Source organism: Paroedura picta, chromosome 18 (genome assembly GCF_049243985.1).
Source record: "Paroedura picta isolate Pp20150507F chromosome 18, Ppicta_v3.0, whole genome shotgun sequence".
Taxonomy (NCBI): Eukaryota; Metazoa; Chordata; class Lepidosauria; order Squamata; family Gekkonidae; genus Paroedura; species Paroedura picta.
In genome coordinates, this window is record NC_135386.1 from 19,079,172 (window position 1) to 19,101,637 (window position 22,466).

Here is a 22,466-nt window from a genome sequence, read left to right on the forward strand (position 1 = left end):
CTGTGGTGGTCAGGCAGGCCACTGGTTTTGTATCCAGGGAAGAAGGTGGGCCCCTTCACACGTTCCCTTGAAGGCGGGGACTGTTCTTGCCTGGGGCAAACAGCATTTGCCTCACCCAAGTCTGTTTGGGAACTCAGGTGAGGGTGGTGAAACGGCATGGACAGCCTTTCCCATGCTGCACTGCAAACCTCCAAATGCTCCATTTCTGTGTTCAGTTGCGCACCCAGTTCCAAGCTGGCACATCTTTCTCAGAGTTCATCTGGAGCCCCACGGGTTTGGTGACCTCGGTCAAGATCCATCCATGGCTTCCATCCATGCCCAGCTGAAGGTCCTAGACAGAGTAATACTAATTATTATAATTATAAATTTTAAAATATAAAAGGCATACATTTTGGCTGGGGCACCAGCTTCTAATCTGGCAAGGTAGCCACATGTAGCCAGCTGGGTGACCTTGGGGTTGCCACAGCACTGATAAAGCTGTTCTGACCGAGCAATAATATCTGGGCTCTCTCAGCCTCCCCTCCCTCACAGGGTGTCTGTTGTGGGGAGAGGAAGGGTTAGCCGCTTTGAGACTCCTGGTACAGAAAAAGAGGCATATAAGAACCAACTCTTTTTCTCTGGGAGGCTGTTGCAGCCCAATCCAATCCAAAAGACAGTGTAGAAATAAATGGTAGCCGTTCAAGGGAGGGCCAAGTCGTTTATGCTTATTCAACATGGTCGGAAAAAAGGGTGGTGCAGCTCCCCTAGCAGCTCGCTCGGCTGCTCTTGTTGTGGTTCTGCCAGGTGTCTGCTGATGTAGCGTGTAATTTCCTCTTATGCTGACAGACGCAGGCATCCCGGATTGCAAAATATGATAACGTTTGAGTCTTACGCCAATCGTTCTGGTAAAGGAGAAGCAGCAGTGTAGGCTTTTATACCCTACTTTTCTCTACCCAAAGGAGAGACAAAGTGGCTTACAATTGCCTTTCCCTTCTTCCCACAAGTGGCCCCCAGTGAGGCAGGTGGGGCCAGGAGAGTTCTGAGAGAGGAGGGAGGCGGGAGTGGGGAATCCAGCCAGATTCCCTGCACTGGCTTTCAACATACCCTGAGCTGGTCTGTTACATCAGACCTTATTCCAGGCTGCCCTCCTAAACAACTCTGTTGTCACAGCCTCTGAAATGGAGAAGCGTGGGGACCTTCCCAACCGCCTCAGGCCGACTGCTCCATAATGTGAGAGCCACCAAAGAGAACTGCGTGTGAACAGACAGTGGCTGGTATTACCTGTTTGCTTGGTGGCTCCAGAAGACTTTGCTCCAAGAAGTAGAGTTGTTGCAGTGTAAATCCACATGCAAGGGGATCTGGGAGGGGAAAGTATTTTTAAGTTAATATTTTCACAATAAGTTAACCCATGTTATCTATATGAATATGCAATGTAAGATGTGCTTCTATTTAATAAGTAAAATTTCTTTTTCTTGTTAACATTGGGATCAGATCATCTTTGCCATCTGTTTGAGCAGTATTTCCCCCTGAACTGGGAAACGTGGAGGATTGGGGACAACATGTAAAGCTTCTGTGCTTCCAAGGTAAATGGTCTCTCTGTCTTCTTACCCTTAACCCAATCCATATCCGGAGAAGTGGTCCCCCAGGTGCTATTAGGGACTTTACAGGTGATGCTCAGGACCTCAAACTGAGCCCAGAAGCTGCTGATGTGGACGCATGTTGTGACTACTGAGTGGGATGCATGTAATTATTCATGTTATATTTATCATGTGACTTTCGTGGGCTCAAGGCAGATTACTCTGAATAAATGGATAAAATCTACAAACGGGATATTCAGTAAACAGTGTGATAAAAGGAGGATTATAAAAGTCTATACCCAACCCAAAACCTAAAAAACAGATCTGAAGCAAAGCACATTCTGCTTCACCCCTGGTTGCAGCTGGGCCATGTCATTCTGCCTCAGCGGTCGTGTCATTGGAAGGCATCCAGTGAAGCTGAGGGGCAGTAGAGTCAGGATGGACACAAGGAAATGCTTCTTTCGCATGGATCTACGTGGTCAAGTAGGGAGCCAACTTCCCAGCTGCCCGGAGGGGCCGGAGCTCGCCTGCGAGTGGCTTCAGCTGGCTTGCCTAGTTAATAAAGTTGGACCCGAAGCACCCTGGGCTCTAACTAAAGTCAGTGCAAGACACTATCCCTATCCAACGTGGGAAGTCCCATGCCCTTCAGGGCCTGGGCCTTCCCAGTCGACCCGATCCTGCCTCAGGTTCCCTCCCTGCTGGTGCTTTTGCCTGGGAGGAGGCCAAGTCCCCGGCCAGGCCTCTCTTCTCTGCTCCCGGCTGCTCCCCCCCCCCGGCAGTGTCCAGCTTCACTGACCCAGTTCCTTGGCCTCCACTGGCTCCCTGCAGCCCCAAGCTGGGCCATTCTCTTCTGCTCCCGTTGCCATGGCAAAGCAGGGTCCCTTGTGGAAAAGCGGGTTGCTGGGGCAACTGTTGGAAGGCTGCCTCTCCAAGGTTCCTCAGAGGGCCTCTGATGCACTCTGTGGCTGCTCTCCTCACCCCAGAGAAGAGACACAAAGGGTGGGATGGTAACTTCCTCAGGCAGCTTAGCAGTCCCTCTCTGCTGCGCAGAGCAATTGTGGCTGCTTCCAGGCAGCGGAAGGGGACCAGGCAAAGTTTGAGTCGAGAATTGTGGGGAGCTCATTTGGTTTGCTTGCTGAGCAGCTGTTTCCTCTCTCTCTCTCTCTCTCTCTCTCTCTCTCTCTCTGGGGTGCGGGAGCAGAACTGCCAGCCACTCCCACAGCATGGGGGGGGGGGGAGCACGGAAGCTCTACCAGACCCACCACTGGGCATCTGCATGGCTCTTTCGGCAGCTTTCCCATGGGTTTGGGTTTTGCTCTGTTCTGTGGCGTCCCATGTACCTCAAGGGACAATGGCTGCTGAAGGAAACTCAGCATGGCTTCTGCAAAGGGAAGTCCCGCCTCACCAACCTGTGGGGGTTATGGAGGAGGAGATTCTCAAACACAGAGGTCAGGCCGATGCCGTAGATGTCATAGGCTTGGAATCCAGACAGCTCTTTGACAAGGTGCCTCACCAAAGTCTCCTGAGTGGCTTAGCAGTCATGAGGTCAGCAATAAAAGTCGGTTAATAGTTGACAGGAAACAGGAGGAATGAATGAAGGGAAGAGATCAGGGGGTCCTGCAGGGATCAGGTACTGGGACCATCACTGTTTAATGTCTCCATAAATTATCTGGAATTGGGGGTGAGCAACGTAGCAGGGAAGTTTGCAGGTTCCACCAGACTCCTCAGGAAGGTGGAAAGCCAGTAGGATTATGATGGACATCTGGAGGATCCCTCTAAATTGGGTGGGAACAGCACAGCAGATGAAGTTCAGCACAAGAAGGAGCAAGATGACGGATGTGGAAAGAAAATATCTGAAATGTGGGACAGTTGCAGTGGGTTACGCAAACTCCATGCTGGGGATGGGGACTGAAGGCAAAATACAAAAGTATTGCAATGCTTTTGTATGGATTTGTGGTGCAACTCCATTGGGAACACCGAGGGAATTACTGTCCTTCTACCAGCAGTGCTCTAGATGCCACCCTATCGTCTTCCACTCCTTCTACTCCTCAGTGAAACTGGATTCAGGGCCCAATTTGAAGAAGGGAGAGGAATGTAGGGAGTGACTCCATAACCTTCCCTCTCCTCTCCTGCCAGGGCTTTCAAGGAGTGGCCGTCCACAAGGATGTTCTGGAATATCTCTGGATGTGCCTGGTTCCTTTCCTTGCAGACAGGGAGAAAGGATGCTACCAGCTGCGCCTTTCCAACCTTTTTTGAACTGGAGGACCCTTGAAAGAATTTTAACAAAATCAAGTGAGCCCTGCCACAAAGTGACTGCTGAGAAGGTGGCGGGGGAAAGCCGTGTGGACATACCATAGTGCTCAGAAGAGAGGGTCTAAAAGTCACTAGAATCAAAGTTGGTAGGGGCCATACAGGCCATCTAGTCCAACCCCCTGCTCAACTGTTCATCTGCAGAAGAACTTCCAAGATGCAAAGGGAGCTGGCTGACTTAGAATTCCATAACAAATTCCGCCTGGGGTGTCCGGCTCTTTTTATTCAGGAGGTCACTGGACCCTCTGAAAGGAGCACATTTTAGATGCCAGTACCCTGCATCTCTCACTCTGTGTTCTGTTCCTCTGGAACTTGCTCCCTTATTTGCTAATTAATTTCCTCCCACACTCCCCTTTCCATTTTACCTAATAAAAAAACAACCGTTGGGAATGTCACACTCATTCCAAGGGAACAGATTACTGAGTCTAGCGGCACCTTTAAAAGCAACCAAATTTTATTCAAGGCATACTCAGACTTTGTTCTGCTCCTTGGGACCACCGCAGTGACCCACCAAATTGGATTACTGTTTGGTTTGGACCTTGTTTTGAACAGGCCTCTCTTTGTAACCCCCCCCTTACAACCACACACGGCACATCTGTCTGTCGTGTCGACCAGCTAGATCAGGGGTAGTCAGACTGCGGCCCTCCAGATGTCCATGGACTACAATTCCCAGAAGCCCCTGCCAGCATTTGCTGGCAGGGGCTCCTGGGAATTGTAGTCCATGAACATCTGGAGGGCCGCAGTTTGACTACCCCTGAGCTAGATCATTGTGTCGGATACTGTTGTCTCTTGCGGAAGTTGGTGTTGGAAGGAATTGAAGGGGGGGACTGTCCTGATTGGCCCACCTCAGGCTAAAGCGAGGCCTAGCAGGACTGCTGACCCACTCCCATCACCCAGGACAGACGGAGGCTACTTAAAGAGGCGAGGGAGCACTCCCAGCCTCCTCCTGCAGGCATTTATGGTTGTCCTTGGGCCAGGGCCCGGCAAGAAGCCCTTGTTGGGGATTTTGGATGTCACAAGCCTGGCGGGAGGAGGAGAGGTCCCAGGCAGGCAGCCAACCAACCAGGCAGTCTCCCACCAGTGCTCAGCCTCTGCCGCGGGGGCTTGGGAGGGGGGGGCGGGATTAGCTCCTGGGCAAAGGGCAGGTTTCATTGAGGGGCTCTTCTGTGATCTCCCTGTCTGGCTCCTGTGTGTGAGCTGCAGCCAATCTAAGTCCCGTCCCCTGGACTGGCAACGGGACTGGCAACGGTGGGGTCTTCTGGAACGCCATGGGGTTAGTTGCCCCAGCCTCTCCTCCCCTTCCACAGAGGCCTTGTTAGGTCCGGCCCTGATGGGGACTCGGGTGCCGTGATGACTGACGATGCTCACCGAAGTCTGGAGTTCAGCATTTATCACCGAGACGCCAACCGTCTGAGGCGTGGGAGAAATATGAGCCTCGTTCTAGTGGGGGCCACAGATGGGGTTCTTTGGAGCCCCTAGACTAGGTCACAGCATGGCTGGAAATGTCTTTCGGAGAGGACACGGACCAGGCGAAACGGTCCCTGGGGTCGCAGAGGGGCTGCCACGTTGCATGGGCCAGATGGGGAGCTTGACTCAGGCTCAGGTTTCTGGAACTCACTTCCTGCCTCTGTTTTCTCCCTTCTCGACAGGAGTCTGTGTTGGGGGTGGAACAGGTTACTTCATGTGCACTGCACCTTCCACAGCAGTAGTTCTTGGGAAACATCCAGAGTTGGATTTTAGGCGGGACCCCTCCCCTCATGAGCACAGCTGTGGCCGCAAGAACGGTGCTTCCCACTCGGTCCCTGAGCCTCCCGTCCACCACAGCAGCCTCAACGTTGGGGGTCTTCTCAGAGGAAGTGTCTGCCCTGTGGTGTCTTTTGCTCTGCCCGTCCTCTTCTGGCACACAGAACTCTCTGACGAGTTTATTATTCCCAGTAGAGTTAATTAGTTACAGCGCTTTGTTTGCCTGGGTGCGCCTGGCACTTATGGTGCAGCCTGTTATGTTTAAAATGCACAGATCCCGTACAGGAACCATTCCAGGTGTCCAGGACTCTGCCTGCTGTGCCTGTGAGGAGCTCATGGGCTCCTGTTGGTGCCACCGGGGAAGTGAGCAAATGCGCAGCTGCCTGCGGTGGCGACCGGGTGGGAGGCACTCCTCTCCCCCCCCCTTGGCAGGGCATGGCGGAAGCTGCCATTTCTCGTTCCTCCAGCCAGTCTTCCATATGGGGGTTGAGGGGACCGTTGGCCCTGCAGGAGCCCTCGTGAATACAGGAGGCGCTGCCCTGTTCCAGGCGGCAGAAGGGGGTCCTGCAGGGATCAGGTACTGGGACCATCACTGTTTAATGTCTCCATAAATTATCTCCATAAATCCTTCCCCCACCCAGAAGCCCAAGAACAACCCGGCAGGAAGGGGACCCCCACTCCCCCAAGTGGCCCTCCGTTGGAGCCTGCCTCAGACTCCCTCACTGTGTAGCTGCTGTTGCCGCATGGCCAGCAGGAGGAACCCCAGTTTCACCCCACAACCAGAGCACTGGCAGCGCATTGACAGCATGGCTGATGGACAGGCTGCTGCTGCTGCTCATTCATCACACACTGATACGCATAACTGGCCAACCGGGACCTACCTCGCAAGGTGCCTGTTGAGGGGAGGGGAAGAGAAAGGTGTTTGTAAGCTGCTTTGGCACTCCTTCAGGGAGTGAAAAGTGGGCCATAAAACTCCAGCCCTTCTCATCACCTAGGATGAATCACAACAGAACAAAGCAGGCAGGGATACCGGCAAAGGGTGGGGTGAGGATAAATCAAGAAGACAATCTCCTCGCAGTCCCCATCTTTCACGGCAGCTTGTCTGGTGCTCTTTGGGCCGCGTCTGGCTCCCTTAATGCGGCTGGCAGTATTCTCCCCTCCTCCATTTTATCCCCACAACACCCCAGCAAGGTAGGCTGGTCTGAGAGATTGTGAGTGGCCAAAGGTCCCCCGTTGGTGGCAAAGGGAATCTGAAGATGGGGCTGGTGGCCACTGACTGCAGCCCCCTTATGGGGGGGGGGGTAGGAAGGAGAGGGATAGGAAAGGGGGGACTTCCGGCCTGACTCTGCAGAGCCGCGTTGAGAGCAGAGGGTAGGGCGATCCCACCCGCCCGAGGAGAAGGGCGGGCCTGCCGGGCCAGCTTTGCCAGTCCGGGGTGCCAGCTGGGTCAGGCGCTCTCCTGCCGTTTGCTCCCGGGGAGAGAAAGAGCCCGGGGCAGCCCTGGCACGGGAAGAGCCAGGCTGGCTGGCACTCCTTGCTAGGGCGCAAGTCGGGGCTGGCCCAGGGAGGTCGCAGGGGGAACGGCCCCGCCCCCCCCGAAGTCGCTGAGAAGGGGTTGGGGCGGGAGGGGGGGCGAGCTTCCCAGGCGTCTGTCACCTGCACGAGGCAAGGAACCGGGGTGTGGAGAGGGCGATGACTATGGTCCCGCCCCCGTTTGATCCCTCCCCTTCTGTCCTGGGAGGGAGGGGCTGGGGCTTCTGGGAGAGGGGCTCGGGCGGGGGGTCGCCCTGGGACAACGATGAGCCTTGTGGGGGGCGGGGACAGCGCGGCGACCCCGTCCGGGTAGGGGGGGGGGTTGTGAAGGCGCAGGGGTGAGCCCGCCGGCCCCGGGGAGCGGAACGGGGGGCGTGCCCGGACCGAGAGAGCCCCGCCCCTCCCTTCCCCTGCCCTGCCCTCCCGGGCGGACGGGGAGCCACCGAGGAGCAGCCCGCAGCTGCCGAGCGGAGCCGCCGTCGAAGCCGCGCCATGGACGGGCCGCGCGCCTCCGGGACCCGCGCGCTCTGGGCCCTGGCCCTCCTGCAGCTGGCGGCGGCGGCGGCGGAGGGCGAAGGCGAGGGCGGCGGCCAGGCGCGGCTGAGCCTGGGCTACGGTGAGCGGGCGCGTCGGGCTGGGCCGGGCCGGGCGGTCGAGGCGAGGCGAGGCGAGCGGCGGCGGGTCAAGCGGGGAAGGGGCGGCGCCGGCTCTCAGGCTGGTCTCCACACCGCTCCTCTCCTTCTTTCTCTTCGAGGGGGCTCGAAGCAGCCAGTGCGAGCGTCCGTCCGTCCGTTCGCGCTTTCCCCTGCTAACAACCACCCTGCCGGGTTGGCCGGCCTCACGGATCTGTATTGGCCGAGCTGAGATTTGAACCTGCATCTCAAAGGCAGATGCCAAGGGCGCAGTACTGCGGGGAAGGGGATGGCTCCGAAGAGGCGCTGGCAGGTGCTTTCAAGGGCTCCTGCCCTGGCCCAAGTCACCCTTGGCATCTTTCAGCAGTGCAGGGTCGGTGCGGGAAGGGTAACCGTGAGGGCATCTAGCCTGACCCCGTTGCCTAAGCCTAGAATGAGAAGTGGCCCCACCATCCCCTGTAGCTTTGCCTAGGTGGGCAAGGCGGGGGAGGCCTTCCTGGAGCCCAAGGTTGATGCTCTCTCTGACTGTGCTCCCCATAAGCCCTGCTCTTTCCAGACGTTGTGGGGCCTGTGAGCCAGAGGTGCTTGGCTCTCCTTGTTGCCCCTGACCTTTGGTGGTCCCAGAAGCTGTTCTGTGGCTGAACAGGATGAGAGTTGGGGGGGAGGACGGGCTGGCCTCCCCCTTCTGACCCTGGTGCCTTCTGGTTGTGTGTTCGTGTCCTGGCAGCCAAGGGAATGTGCTTCTTGGAAATGTTTGTCCTTTCCGAAAAGGCAGCGAGCTCAAAGCCAATGTCCGCAGGGCAGAAACTGGACAGCCCGAATCTTGCACCCTGTACCAGAGCCCCACATACAAAACTCTTCCGCCGTCTGTTCATTTGAACAAAGTTTGAGTCCCTACGAGACTCTTTAATTCTGGGTATCCGCTTTGCTGGTCTGACAGGTGCATGACAGGACGCACCCCTTGTTCTGGGCTTCAGTCCGACACGGAGACCCTCCTTGTGAGCTTTGCAGTGTGTTAGCTTCCTTCCTAGGCCAGTGGTCTGGCTGGCAGTCCAGGCACTCGGCCGTTCCCAGCCCCATCGCATCATCACTCAGCCGGATAGTTTGTGGCATGATTCGTACTGCATGACTGCTCGGTTAGTTCGAAGTCAGACTCCTGCTCCTCTTGCATTATTTATCCAGCATCCTGCACTGAACAATTCCTTCTTTTCCTCTCTGTACTCGGGAAATCTCCCCTCAGGCTCAACGAGAACAGCAGGCGTGAGGGGGGGGGACCCCACGAAACACCAGGCTGGGATTACCAAAGTGGGAGCCTGGACAAACCACGGCCTGCCCAGCAGGGCCCGGCAGAAGGCCATCCGGGCCAGGATACCTGGAATAATCCTATTTCCACCATCCCAGAGCCTCTCTGGTGGTGTCCTTCCACTCCAGTTCTAGCCCCTCAGCAATGCTTCTCTTTTGCACACTTGCACGCTCTGGGGGAGGTCAGCCGTGTGGGGAGGGGGGGGGGCTTCCTGACTAGCTCAGGCGGCTGCGCAAGGTGGAACAGAGGGGGCACAGAAGGTCTTGCGCCAGTGCGTGAAGGTGTCCTGGCAGAGCGCAGAGGGCGGGGAGAGGCAGTCCAGCAGGTCCGTGGGTCCCCGGCCATGAAGGGCTTTGTGGGTCCCTTGACCCAGGAGCCGATCACTGGCCAGTGGTGCGGTTGGGGAAGGGCTGTGAGGCTCGTGTTTAGCCTAGCTTCCTGCCGAAACCTACCCATGGCGCTCTGTGCCAGCTGGAGTCCCACAGATGTGCAGAGAGCACATGACAAGCAGTCCTGCCTCCAGGCGACAGCGTCAAGGACCCTTGTGGGCCGATGGACCCTGGTTGGGAGGTCGGGAGCCCTCTTTCCAGAATCTCCAGTGATAACAGAGCCCTGAGCTGAGGCCACAAGTGTCTGCTGAGGGAGGATCGGCATCCTTTGGGGCCAGAAAGCACAAGAAAGGGGCAGGCCTGGTGGGGCCTGTATCCAGACGGGTCCCCAGCAAAGGCCGACAGACAGCGCAGCCTGCAGCCTGAAGGCAGGAGAGAAGAGTCGCCTGAGATGACCCCGGCATCGCCCTGCACCCCTGCTTGTTCTGGAAGGGGCATGACCGCTTCATTCCTCTGTAGGGCAGGTATTAAAGTAGTCAAGGGATGACCACTTGCCGCGGAGTCCAAAGAAAGGGGCCCTGAGAGTAGTGGGTGTCAGGGGTTTGTTGCTGCCCTCCTTCTGTGTTTGCAGGAACCAAAGGACTCCTGTAGGAGTCCCGTGATCCTGCGCTGGTTGCTTTGCACTTGTGGCCAGAGCCAGGTGACCTCTCTGCCAGCAGAAGGGCGTCTGGGGGATTTGTGCTGCGGGGGCACGGAGAGTGGAGGCCTGGCCTGCAGCGGTTGGTCCGGGCTCTCCTTGCAGGGGGGCGTGTTCGGCAACCTCTGCTCCAGCTGGGGAGGACAAGGACCCAGCCCAGTGACGAGGCAGGGAGTCACCGATGTGCCCCAGCGATGCAGGCCAGCACCTGCAGCATGAGTCGGCCATGGCGGGGCTGACTCCTGCCACTGCTTCCTTCCTCCTGGGCCTGCCTCACTCTGCTTCTGGGGCTCAGCCGTGGCCAGGAGGCGCATGTGGGGCGCTTGAGCCTGTGGTGTGCCTGCAATGGGGCTTGGGCCAGTGGGGAGGCTGTGTGGGCTGCCTGAGCCTCTGACTTTGGGAGGAAAGGTGCAGCGAGGAGCAAGATGCCTCCAGACGTGGCACAGGGCCCAGCGCATGTGTTGTGGGGACCCAGGCAGCCTGCTGACATGGCAGATGCCCCAGGGACTCTCAGCTGCTGCGTGGCTTGCTGCCGCGTCTGTGGCCACCAGGAAGAACTGCTGAGGAGTCTGCTTTTTGCAGCAGGTCTGGCCCTGATGTGGTGCAGATAGCATTCCGTGTGATGCTTCCCGGGGTGGCCCATCATCCTTCCCCAGAGATGGTTCCCAGGCGCTCTTGCTGGGGAAGGGGGAGAACCCCCCCCCTTTGGCTTGGTGCCCTGAGGACTCTTCTTTGCACCCAGGGGGACCTGTGCCTCACAGGCCCCTGATGTGGGAGTTCTGGAGCACCTGAACTGACCTGTTGCTGCCGTGGGATGAACGGCTGTCCAGCCATTGGATGGGTCTTGGGAAGAGACAAGTGGGGTCCACCAGTCTGGCCTCTGGCAGAGTTTCATGCCCACCAAGCCCTGCGCTGGCTGCCCCAGCCCCCCCTCCCCCCCAATGCCAGGAAGAGTGCTGCCTCAGCAGAACCTGAGAGCTGCTTGCAGACCTCTTGTAAAGTGGCGTGTCTCAGCCTGCTCCGGGGAACCTCCGTCCTTGACAGTGCCCTGGCAGAAGAGGGTGCTCCTCCAGGCAGCTTGTTGAGACCACCGTCTTCTGCTTTTCTCTCCAAGGGGGGGGGCAGAGTGCCTTCCCCTGTCTCCTCCCTGCTATATGCTTGCAGGAACAGTCGTGCGAGATAGGTCAGGCTCAGAGTGTGTGACTGGACCCAGTCCCCCTGCTAGCCTCCATGCCAGGGTGGGAACCCCCGCCCCCTCCCTCTCTGACACCCAGCCTTTGGACCCAGTGGGCCTCATGTGAAGGGGGGGGGAGGCAAAGACGTCTGTCCCCAGCTTGGCCTCTTGCTGCCGACGTTGTGGCCACATGCCTGGCAGGCTTGTCTGCCCCCCAAGAGGCACTTCCTCACTCGCATCCAGAAACCACGGGGCACTTGGCAGTGGACCCCCACCTCAGCTGTGCCATTGAGCCCTGCTGGTAACTGGCTCTGGGCCCCTGCTGGGAGAGAGAGAGGGCCCGCTGGTGCCTGCCTGTGCCCAGGAAGCAGATGGCCTCCCGCTGGGATGTCAGCCAAGCACTGGGCAGACACGGACGCATTCCAGGAGCCTTGCCCTCCTATTCTGGTTCGGGCCTGAGTCACATGGGTGCCACATTCGGGGAGGGGTAGTTCTCCTGGGTCATAGGCACCCTCCTGTACCAGCCTGCCATGGGATGTCTGGGGAGTAGGAGGAGAAGGTATCCTTGGGGAGGGAAAAATGGGCTGCAAGGCTCAGGGAGGGGGGTCTGGGGCCCCTCCCTCCCATGGGCTGCCAGCCAAGCTACTGCAGGAAGAGATCTGTTCCTTCCGTGGGTGTCTCTGGCAGGGGAGGCGAGGGGCAGCAAGGCCTGGGACTGGATGCTGAGACGGGAGGTCCCACAGGGGTCTTCTGGGCGGGGTGCTCGGGAGCCCTCGGTTTGCCCTCTGCCTTGTCCTCCAGGGAGAGCTTTCCACACCAGCTGGCTGGGAACAGGAGCAGCAGGCTGGAGCAGGTCCCCCGGTCAAAGCGGGCCCAGACTTGCTTGGAACAAACCGAACTGGCTTTGCAGGTCACCCCAGGTCACAAGCTCCTCCCTAGGGGAACTCCCAGCAGGTGTTGGGTGACGGGTGCCACACCCAGAGGTGTTCAGTGGGAGGGGGAGCAGTCCTCCTGCACTTCCCTGCCCTTTGGGCCAGAGGAGGCTCAATGCCAGAGTCCAGTGCGAGTGCTGACACGGGGGGGGGGTGATCAGAGGTAGCAGAGGGACACCCGCTCTTCTGAAGCTGCAGAGGGGGTGGGGTGGGGGCCTGCTTCCACAGGGCCTCTCCTTCCTTGCATCTTGTCCCTCATGGAGAGGAGTGCCCCCCCCCCCGCCGCATCAGGGCAGCCCCACAGTGCCCAGCAGAGCAGGACAGATGCAGGCATGGAAGCTGGGGCTGCAGCTGGTCAGAACAGGAGCGGGTGGAGGGCGTGGGAGGCACTGGCAAGCAGGGCAGGGGACTGTCTGGGCATCCGGGGCTCCAACTGGCCTTTGCATGTCTCTTCCCAGATTTCCCCGGCCGGCGGGTGAACCGCTTTGAGATGCCGGGCGTCACCAACTACACGGTCCTGCTGCTGAGCCCGGATGGGAGCGCCTTGTATGCGGGGGCCCGGGAGACCCTCCTTGCCCTCAACACCAGCACCTTCTTCCCTGGACCGCAACACCGGAGGGTGGGTAGGAGGTGCCCCCCAGTCTCAGTCTGTGGGGGCGGAGGGGGGGAGGAGGCGTGTGTTTTCCTGGGGCCAGTCTGGGCAGCAAGAGCAAGAAGGGAGGGGCCCTCGAGCCTCCCCCACCCTCTGGGCATGGCTGGGCGGGGGGGGGGGGCTGCTCTCTCTCTGGATGGCCTTTCTGCTTCAGACAAAGGCCTTGAATTTGAGCCCCAAAGCCAGAAGCTGGAGGGAGGCGTCCAGAAGGACTCCCTTATCCCCTTCCTATTTCCAATTATTATTTTTATTGCTGTTATTGGTATTAATCTTAGTTACTAATAATTACTGACAAAAAGAACAACAGTATGTTGGGGTCCATTGCCTAGAATTTGGTGAAATTTGGGGTCAGGGTTTGGCCAGGCGCTGGTTGAGGCGTGGATCTGGGGGGTGGGGGGGGGTGATACTCCGAGTGGGGCACCTGCGGGGCAAGGCCGTGCCCTCTTTGGAGCCAGCGTGCCAGTGGGTTCAGTGTGCTGTGGGGCTTTTGCCTGGGCCATTGAGGAGGGAGGGGCTGGGGGTGACCAGTGGGTCCCTCGGTCAGCATTGCTCCCTGTCTGTCTCCAGCTGGTGTGGGGGGCTGAGGAGGAGAAGAAGCAGCAGTGCGTCTTCAAGGGCAAGGACCCCCAGGTGAGGGCCGGTGTGGGGCTGAGGGGCATTCTTCGGCCCGGGTGCTGACTCAGTGGGCCTCAATGGGGACACGTGGGGGAGGGAGGGTTGGTTGGTTGGTTTGCGCCAGAGCAGATGTCAGTGCCCCCCCCCTACGCTCCCTTGCAGAGAGACTGCCACAACTACATCAAGATCCTTCTGCAGCTGAACGACACCCATCTCTATACCTGTGGGACCAGCGCCTTCAGCCCCACCTGCACCTACGTTGTAAGGACTGGGCAGTGGGGGGTGGGGGGTGTTTTTGGCTGCCTTGGGTGGCTTCACCCACTCTGCTGGAGCGGTAGAGTTGGAGGTCAGCTGACTTGGACTGCCCTGCTTGGGTCCCCTCTGCACCTGGCTGGCCTGAATGTGGGGCCACGCGGATCCTGTACGGCCCCCACATTGGACTGAACCTTCTTCCCAGGGAAGCCCTGTGTTGTGGGGGGGCCCAGGCCAAAGTCCCCCCCCCATCAACTTTGCCACAGCCCTGTCTCCCTTGCAGCGCGTTCCGGACTTCCGCCTGGAGGAGGAGGGTCCAGGGAAGCCTGTCCTGGAGGACGGGAAGGGCCGCTGCCCATTCGACCCCGAGTACAAATCTACAGCCCTCCTAGTGGGTAAGGTGCTCCTGGCTGAGGGGGTGGGGTGGGGCTGGGCGGGCCGGCGGACTGTGCCATCTCAGGACTAACCCGGCCACGGTGGGCTGAGGTGGGGGGGGGTTATTTATTGCTTCTTCGATCCACACGCACCCCCCCCCACCTCAAGCCTCCTCTGAGAGGATCTGCCCTTCGAGGGATCTGCTGTGTTGAGAAGGGGGGACACCTGGAGCTGATTCCGATGGGGGGTTCTGTTCCACAGATGGGGAGCTGTACACTGGGACCGTCAGCAACTTCCAGGGCAACGAGCCGTCCATCTCCCGCAGCCACAGCAGCCGTGTGGCCGTCAAAACGGAGAACTCCCTCAGCTGGCTGCAAGGTGCATGAGGCGTGGGGAGGCAGGGAGGGGGAGGCGGCATCAGCACACCTGCAGAGGGGCGGCAAGGGAACGTGGGCCGGTCTGATCAGGCGTGGCAGCGGCTGACGTGCGGCTGATCCCCGCTTCCCGTTCCCCGGAGGGGCTACCGGTGTTGCCCAGGATGGTGGGGGGGGGGGCTTTTTGGGTGGGGCTACAGGCCCTGCTGAGCAAAGCCGAGCAGCTTCTGACTGGCCTGTTTGGGTGCGGCTGTGGGGCAGACCCTTCCTTCGTGGGCTCCGCTGTTCTCCGCGAGAGCCTCCCATCCAGCGACCCCCAGGCCAACGGCAACGAGGACGACGACAAGATCTACTTCTTCTTCAGCGAGAGCGGCAAGGAGTTTGACTTCTTTGAGGACACGGTTGTGTCACGCATCGCACGCGTGTGCAAGGTGAGGGCCCCATGTGCTGGTACGGCGGGGGGGGGGGGGCTTTCTTCTTAACGCCATGTTCTGCTGAGTGTGGTCGGAATGCAGACAGAGCAACGTGCAAAGAGGTCCTAGACGATCTTTCCAAGGTGGGCTGGTAGGTGATGGCTTAGCAATGCTGAGGGGCGGGGGAAGGATGAGGACCCGCCCCAGCAGCAAAGGCGTGTGTGGGTGTGTGTGAGGGATATTCAGTGCCAGGGGAAGGGCCTGGTGACAGCACAGCTGGGACGGCAGCCTCCTTGCACAGATCTGTGGTACAGCCTCGTTTGGGACTTTGCCTGCAGCTCATTTTGCCCCAAAAGCCCCTGCTCAGTATCGGAAAAGGTGCAGAGCAGAAGAGAACCACCACGATCCAGGGACGGAAGCGCCTCTCTTGGGAGGAAAGGCTCAGAGGCAGGCAATATTTTAAATAGCCAATCTAGGAGGAGGTCTTTGATCGAGGTGTCTAAAATTATGCACAGTGTGGAGATGGTGGAGAGTGAGGACTCCCCCCGCCCCCAGCACAACGTGTAAGAGAGTCTCACAAAAGGCCAGCTCTCAACATCAGCGCCTTCCTGCCCTGGGTGTGTGAATGGCCTGGTGCTGCCCAACTGGACCCATGGCCCACCTCATGAGGACTGGCATCAGTGGTTCTCTCCAGAATCTGGAGCTGAGAGCCTTCCACCCGGGATCCAAGGGGTAGGTCAGGGAACTCGCTACATCTCAAGGACATCCCCTGCCAGCTGGCAGCTCAGGGGAGAGTGCTGAGTGCCGTCAGGCTAGGTCCAAGGTTGTGACGAAATGAAGAGTTGGGAAAGCTTTGGTTGGGCCCAGTCCTTTCCTGAGAGTGTCCCGAAGCACGGCTTCCTTGGCTTTGACTCTGGGTTGTTTCTGCTTTGCCTTCCTTCCGGCCGGCCAGGGCGATGTGGGGGGAGAGCGGGTGCTGCAGAGGCGCTGGACGACCTTCCTGAAAGCCCAGCTGCTTTGTTCGCGCCCCGGAGATGGCTTTCCCTTCAACGTGCTGCAGGACATCTTCACGCTGACGTCAGGAGAGCACTGGCAGAAGACGATCTTCTATGGCGTCTTCTCCTCTCAGTGGTGAGCTGCAGGAAGCAACAGGGCCAGGGAGAGCCGGCTCTGGGGTGTGGGGAGTGGCTCTGTGGCCTCACTTGGGGGTGTCATCCAGACAGAGAGGTGGAGCCCAGGGTGCCCTCTTGCCTTGCTGACGGCCCCCTCCGGGCCTCTGCTGTGTTCCGCCAGGGACAGGAAGGGCAGCGTGGGGACGGCGGTCTGCGCCTTCTCCATGTCCGAAGTGAAGGAAGCCTTCAACGGCCTGTACAAGGAAATCAACCGAGAGACGCAGCAGTGGTACACAGACACCCACCCTGTGCCGGAGCCACGGCCTGGAGCGGTATGTTGCTTTGGGGCATGGCTGGACTGGTTCTTTGGTGGCTGCAGTGGGGAGCTCCTGCAGTCTCTTTGCCCCCTTGCTCCAGCAGTTCCAGATGACAGTGGCATGGATGCTTGAGGGCTGAGTGCTGCTTGGTTTGTGCCTGGCTCCCTGTGGGACACAAGAGTGTTGGACTGGAGGGGCTGGTCTGATCCAACATGGCTTCTCTTAGGGTCCTATGTGGGTCTACTTAGTCCCTGGGGCCACCATGGGAAGGCTTCTGGCCCTGCTGGTGGAGCTCCCGATGGCCCCTGCGTTCTGGCTTCTGTGTGACGCAGTGCTGATCTGGCCTGATCCAATATGGCTTTTTAAAGGTTCTCTTGCATTCTTATCAAAGCAGTGGCCGCTGGTCCAGTCCTCTCCCTCTTCTCCCTGCAGTGCATCACCAGCCATGCGCGCCGCTTGAGGATCACCTCTTCGCTCCAGATGCCTGACCGGGTGCTCAACTACCTGAAGGACCACTTCCTGATGGACAGTGCTGTGCGCAGCCGGCCGCTCGTGCTGCAGAGCCAGGCCCGCTACCAGCAGATCAGCGTGCAGCGGGTACAGGGCCTGCACCATACCTACGACGTCCTCTTCCTGGGAACAGGTGAGCGCCTAGGCTAAGAAGGCGTTTGGGGACGCCTGACCTTCACCTGCTTGCTCTTGTCAGGCAGCGTTAAATATCCAGTTCAGCCGCAAGCAGATCTGAACCCAAAATGAGGAAGGGACACCCTGTCTGGCAAAGGACGGGAGCTGCTGGCCAAGGCTCTTTGTGTCTTTCCTGTGGGTTGAGTCGGATCCTGTGTGTGGCAACTCGGAAGTAGGTCTGAGCACATTCAGTGACTCAGAAGCACTAAGCGCTCAGGTTCTGGCCCACCCAAAGCGCCTGACCCGCTGGCCTCGTCCTTTTCCCAATACCCTCCTCCTGCACTGTGGAGAGTCGTGGGGGGGGGTGTGCCAGCAGCCTTTCTCAGGGTTTGTGCACGCATGTAAGTAAACAGCAGTTTTTTGAGGAGAGACTGGTTTGGAAGCAGGTCTGCGGTGCCTCTTTGTCCTGGTGCAGTGGAATTTGGGTATGTGGGTAGGTGGGTGGGCGGGGAAGGAGGTTGGGATGCTGGTGGACCAGCCATGTGGAAGAGCAGGGCCCTTAGCAGCTGCCCTTGTGCTTTGCAGGTGACGGGCGGCTCCACAAGGTGGTGGTCACAGGCACAGGGGTGCATGTCGTAGAGGAGATCCAGCTCTTCCCTGCAGGACAGCCCGTTCTCAAGTTGCTGCTGGACCCCACGCAGGCAAGCCCGACCTTGGCCTCTGCTGGGGGGCAGTCCAGTATGGGCAGTGCCAGCACTTGCCTCCCCACAGCCTCATCAGAATAGGGCGGCTGCAATGCAGCCTGGCTCTTCTGCCCGGGTGGGAGGGCTGGCTGGCTCCAGAAGCCAGGGGCTGCAGCCGCAGAGTGAGGTGGGGGCCTGTCTTCCAGGCACCCGCCCACTCCCTCCCCCCCTTGCAGGGCTTCCTCTATGCTGCCTCCTATGCTGCACTGGCCCAGCTTCCAGTTGCCAACTGCAGCCTGTACCAGAGTTGTGGGGAGTGCATCTTGGCTCGCGACCCCTACTGTGCCTGGAGCGGAGACGCCTGCCTGCCCGTGGCCCTTTGGCACCACCAGCGGCCCACGGGGTAAGTGCGCTTGCTTGGGTGCGGGAGGGCCAGCCTTGCTTCCCCCGGGTGCCGCTGGGGCCCCCCTCACCCATCTCAGACTGCCTCCCGTCTCCCACAGGCCCTGGGCCCAGGATATTGAGATGGCTGCCGTGGTGCAGCTCTGCCAGGCTGCCAGAGCGGAGCTCAACCACTCGACAGGTACAGAACCACTGGGGCAGGGTGGGGGATATGACCTGTGGGCCACAGGGAAATGGGGGCAGAGCATCCACACACCTTTTCTCCCCCTTCAGTTGCCCAGTGTCAGCCCGTGTGGCTGGCCGCCAACGCCGTGAAGCCGCTGCCGTGCCCCCGCCTCTCCAACCGGGCCTCCCGCCAGTGGGGAAAGGAGGGGGCCGCCCTCAACGCCTCCTTTCTGGTGCTGCCCACAGGCGAGCTGGTGCTGGTGGGCAGCCCCGAGCAGGCCGGGCGCTACGAGTGCTGGTCCCAGGAGGGCGGCTTCCGCCAGCTGATGGCCAGCTACTGCGTGAGGGTGGAGCCAGAGGCCCCAGGCTGGCTCCTGCCCCTTCCGGGACCCCTGCAGACCATCAGCACCTCCCGCAGCACCTCTCCCATGGTGGCGGGGGGCGTGGCGGCCCTCCTGGAGGCCAAGACCTACTGGACGGAATTCTTGGTCATGTGCGTGCTCTTCGGGCTGACGGGAACAGTCCTGACGCTCTTCCTGCTGCACCGGCACCAGGCCGCCATGAAGGCCTTCCTCAAGCAGGGCAGGCGCCCCAACAGCCAGGTCCAGAAACTACGCAAGGCCGGGCTGCCCACCGAGAGCCTGCCCCTCAACGGCACCAGCACCCCCAGCACCCTGCCGGACCACAAGGGCTACCAGACGCTGGACGACAGACATGTGGCAAGCACTCCCCCACGGGACGGCCCTGCTCCGCCAGGCGACACAGCCTTCCTGGAGTCTGGTCAGCAGCCCCTGAGCGTACACGAAAGTTTTGTGGAGATGCTAGTTCCTTCCCAGCGGCTCCGCGTGCGCCTCGGTTCAGAGATCCGGGACTCAGTTGTTTGAGCTCATGATTCTTAGCCAGAACCAACGGATCCTGCCCTGCTGCCTGTGTCATCTCTGGACTGAGCCTAGCACTAGGACAAACTGTGGACAGTGACACACGCCCCTGCCACCCCCACCCCCCACACACACACTGGTAGCCCACAGATTTCAGGACGGCCGTCATGGAGGCAGCCGCCCGGCCTGAGGATCCCTCTTCTCTTTGGGAGAGTTTGGGGCTGCAAGACTTCCTAGGCAGCAGCGGGAATGGCCAGCCTGGTTCCTGCACTCCCCAGGGGAACGCCCCAGTGTAGTTGCACCCAAGGGAGGCAGGGGGGAAGCAGTCCAGCTGCATCCTGTGATGGGCAAAGATGTGGGGGGGGGGGGGGCGGGAGGGGCAGGAGAGCCATGTGCTTTTCTTTGTGTGTGTGTGTGTGTGGGGGGGATGTGTCTAGTGCTGTTGGATGCTGTGTGCATCACTCCTCACCGTGCCACGTTGTGTGAGTTACTCAAAATGTGAATCGTCCCTGACTGCAGCCGCTCTAGAGTTGCAGTCCTTGTTGGTGTCCCCCCTCCAGTTCTTGCACAAGTTTTCCTTGTTGCGTTTGTTTACATAAAAGAGAAATTGTTTTCTTTGGTGGGTGCATCGGCCTGGCTTCTGTCCTGGCACAGTTCTTCGGCTGAAGGGCGGGTCTGCCCGACTCCTTTCCAGCATCCCACTCTGCCTCCCACTCTTGCCTGCCTTTGCCACAAAGCAGACCTCAGTGGCAACTCCCCTTCTCCCCTCCCAGCCAGGACTAGCTTGGGCTTTGTCAGAAAAGCAAGCAGCGCCTCTGGGCCTGCCCCCTCCCATTTATTGGTTCCTCCTTGGACTGCACTGGCTGCAAAGAGAGGAGGGGGGCCAGAGCCCAAACAAGATCCCTTTGGACACCTCAGGCTTAGCGGCAGAGCTTTATTCAGAGGCCAGGCAGGGCCATGACTGGGGCTGGAAGACAAGCAGTAGAGGCAACAGTGGTTCTCCTTCTACAAGAAGGGCTCCCCCGGCTTGTGCAAAACTCTCCCGCCATGAGAAGGTGAGCCGGTAGCACCAGAGAGGACAACGGCGGCCAAGGCACAGAGGGACTTCCTGCGGGTGCAAAACCCCAGGACAACCGGACCCCGGGGGGGGGGGAGGCTGGCTCAGCGCCCTCCTGGCCAGGCAACACTGGAGTGGGTGGGGGAGGGAGGGAAATGATGTGCCCTGCTGGGCACCTTTCCAGCCAGAGCAGTTCCCTCTTGCCTTGCCAGGGAAAAGCAAGGGCAGGAGGAGGGGCCGACCGTCCAGAGCCTCGGCAGGTCCTCACAGCACAATTTTGAAGGAACTGAAAGAGAAGGGGGGGACAGGTTCTTGGGTTGGGTGGTGTGTGGGGAGGGAGAACCCGCAAGCCCACCCAAGGAGCAGGACAGCTGCACTACCTTGGGAAGTCAGGGGAGCGAGAAATGATGTGCTGGAACTCAGAGAGGTTGATGGTCCCGTCCTTGTCGATATCAGACTCATCTAGGATCTGCAGGGCACAACACAGCCGTGGAGGGAGGGGCAGGGGGAGTCCCCTACTCAGGCTAGAACAAACACAACCCCCCCCCCCCACTGACCCTCACCCCCCGGCACTCACATTTTGGATGAGCTGGTCCATCTCCAGAGGGCTTAGCCGGCTGTCCTCTCCTTCCCCGGTCAGGCAGTTAACCAGATTCTCCAGGTCCCTCTTGTCAAGGGTCCCGTCATCATCGAAATCTGGAGGAAGAGACAGGAGATGACTTTGCTGAGCTACCTGTGCGGAGGTTCCAGGGGGGAGGCTGCCCCAGTGGGTTCCTGCACCAGCATCATCCCGGAAGGGCAGCTCTGCTCGAAGGGGCAGCAGTTAACAAGGGCAGCTGTTGCTTGCATCCTTGGGAAACAACCTGCTCGGGTTGGGTTGGAGGGTGCAGAGTCCAGAGGGCCTGCCTCGAACAGAGCTCAGAGCACGATATGGGAGAGGGAGAGATGTAGCTGAGCTGTTCGTACGAGCAGGGCAGTGACCACACAGGTGCTTGTTGTGTGTGTGTATGTGGGGGCTGGGGTGTTTCTGATGTGCTGGATGGCACGCATCCCACCAAACCTACCCCCATTTAACTTGGCTTTCCCCCAAGCAGCTTAAGCTGTACTTGGGAGCCTTTCCCCCTGCAAGTCAGAGCTGGCTGAGAGCACTGGTCCCAAGGTCAAACGGGGGGGGGGGGGGGGAGGCGGCCCTGGAACCACTGTCCCCCAGCAGTTCTGTCGGCCTTTGGAGGGAGAGGATAAGCACCTGTGGTCCCCCCCCCCAGATGCCTCCCCGTCAGAGGCTGCTCACCAAAGATGCGGAAGGCGTAGTGGGACTTGATCTCCGGAGTGGCACCATCACTGAAGACACTCAACATATCCAGGAAGTCCTCAAAGGACATGCCGCCTTCCCCATCAGCAGCCGTGGAGAAGACGTGGCAGATCCGGTGGCGGAAGGGGTTGGCCTACGGACACAAGGGCAGCAGCCTGTGGGCTCAGGGGCCCGTCCCACCCGCAGCCAGCCCAGATCTTCTATTGCCTCACTAAAGCTGGGTGGAGGTTGGGAGCTTTGTTCTCAAGGGAGAGGATGAACTCAAAGCCCCCTGCTGGGGGGTCACCAAAGTCAGAGTTGCTGAGGGGCTCCAACCCCCCCCCCCCCGCCAGAGCCCCAGCGGGCCACGTATTCCGGAAGCCCAAGCTCAGGCCAGAGGTCCAGGCTGGGCAGCTGCTGGGGAGCAGGTAGGCAGAGGCTGCTCTGCCACTGTGAGACCCTGGAAGCCCCCCCCCCTTCACTCCCCCTCCCCGGCCCTGCCCTGCCCTACCCGCAGTTCGGGCAGCATCAGCATCTTGCTGCGGGGGAGCCTGGTGGCCAGGCCAGTGCGGTCCCTCTCCTCCTTGGGCAGCAGCTCGCGGAACCGCCGGTGAGCCCTGCAAGACAAATCAGCCGCCTGCCTACCGGGATGGGGAGGGCCAGCGGAGCAGACCCCAGTGGAGCGCCTCCGCCCCAATTGCCCCAGTCGCCAGGCCTCCCCGCAAGGCCGCCAGCGCACACGCACGCACACACCCCTTCGCCCATTACTCACAGCAGAATCTCCTGCTTGCTCAGGAAAGTCAGCTCCTGGGGGCGAGGAGAAAGAGTAAGAGAGGGGGAAACCGGGGGGGGGGGTCAGCCCGCCTCCCGAGAGCCCCCGAACGCACCTGGTACTCGCTCAGCAGGTCACGCGGCAGGTGGCTGCCCGAGCCGCCCATGGCCGCGGACTCCCCGGCCACTTCCTCCTCCGCCCCGCCGGCTGCGCGCAGGTCCCCGTCGCCCAGCGCCCGGACCGCCCTCCAAGGAGGCGGGACCGACCCGTCCCCG

General features: G+C 59.8%; 2 protein-coding genes and 2 long non-coding RNA genes across 4 annotated transcripts; 2 read left to right on the plus strand and 2 right to left on the minus strand.

The window, feature by feature from the left end:
* Nucleotides 1-195: 195 nt before the first annotated feature.
* Nucleotides 196-2,610, minus strand: LOC143827589 (uncharacterized). The gene is made up of 3 exons (XR_013227359.1): nucleotides 2,353-2,610; nucleotides 1,261-1,337; nucleotides 196-331 (listed from the first exon to the last, which is right to left on the minus strand). It is a non-coding gene; the product is annotated as an uncharacterized LOC143827589 (long non-coding RNA).
* On the plus strand, nucleotides 327-4,430 carry LOC143827590 (uncharacterized). The gene is made up of 3 exons (XR_013227360.1): nucleotides 327-1,253; nucleotides 1,471-1,562; nucleotides 3,693-4,430. It is a non-coding gene; the product is annotated as an uncharacterized LOC143827590 (long non-coding RNA).
* Nucleotides 4,431-7,467: 3,037 nt separating this feature from the next.
* Nucleotides 7,468-19,691, plus strand: SEMA4B (semaphorin 4B). Its single transcript, XM_077317848.1, has 14 exons — nucleotides 7,468-7,758; nucleotides 12,668-12,828; nucleotides 13,429-13,491; nucleotides 13,639-13,737; nucleotides 14,012-14,123; nucleotides 14,365-14,481; nucleotides 14,739-14,908; nucleotides 15,843-16,021; nucleotides 16,184-16,334; nucleotides 16,752-16,962; nucleotides 17,529-17,644; nucleotides 17,863-18,029; nucleotides 18,130-18,209; nucleotides 18,302-19,691. The coding sequence occupies exons 1-14, from the start codon at nucleotides 7,635-7,637 to the stop codon at nucleotides 19,075-19,077; spliced, it is 2,526 nt and encodes an 841-aa protein (XP_077173963.1). The 5' UTR covers nucleotides 7,468-7,634; the 3' UTR covers nucleotides 19,078-19,691.
* A 297-nt stretch (nucleotides 19,692-19,988) lies between these two features.
* Nucleotides 19,989-22,426, minus strand: CIB1 (calcium and integrin binding 1). The gene is made up of 7 exons (XM_077317853.1): nucleotides 22,307-22,426; nucleotides 22,192-22,226; nucleotides 21,931-22,036; nucleotides 21,420-21,573; nucleotides 20,706-20,824; nucleotides 20,509-20,597; nucleotides 19,989-20,414 (listed from the first exon to the last, which is right to left on the minus strand). The coding sequence occupies exons 1-7, from the start codon at nucleotides 22,355-22,357 to the stop codon at nucleotides 20,393-20,395; spliced, it is 576 nt and encodes a 191-aa protein (XP_077173968.1). The 5' UTR covers nucleotides 22,358-22,426; the 3' UTR covers nucleotides 19,989-20,392.
* Nucleotides 22,427-22,466: the final 40 nt, after the last annotated feature.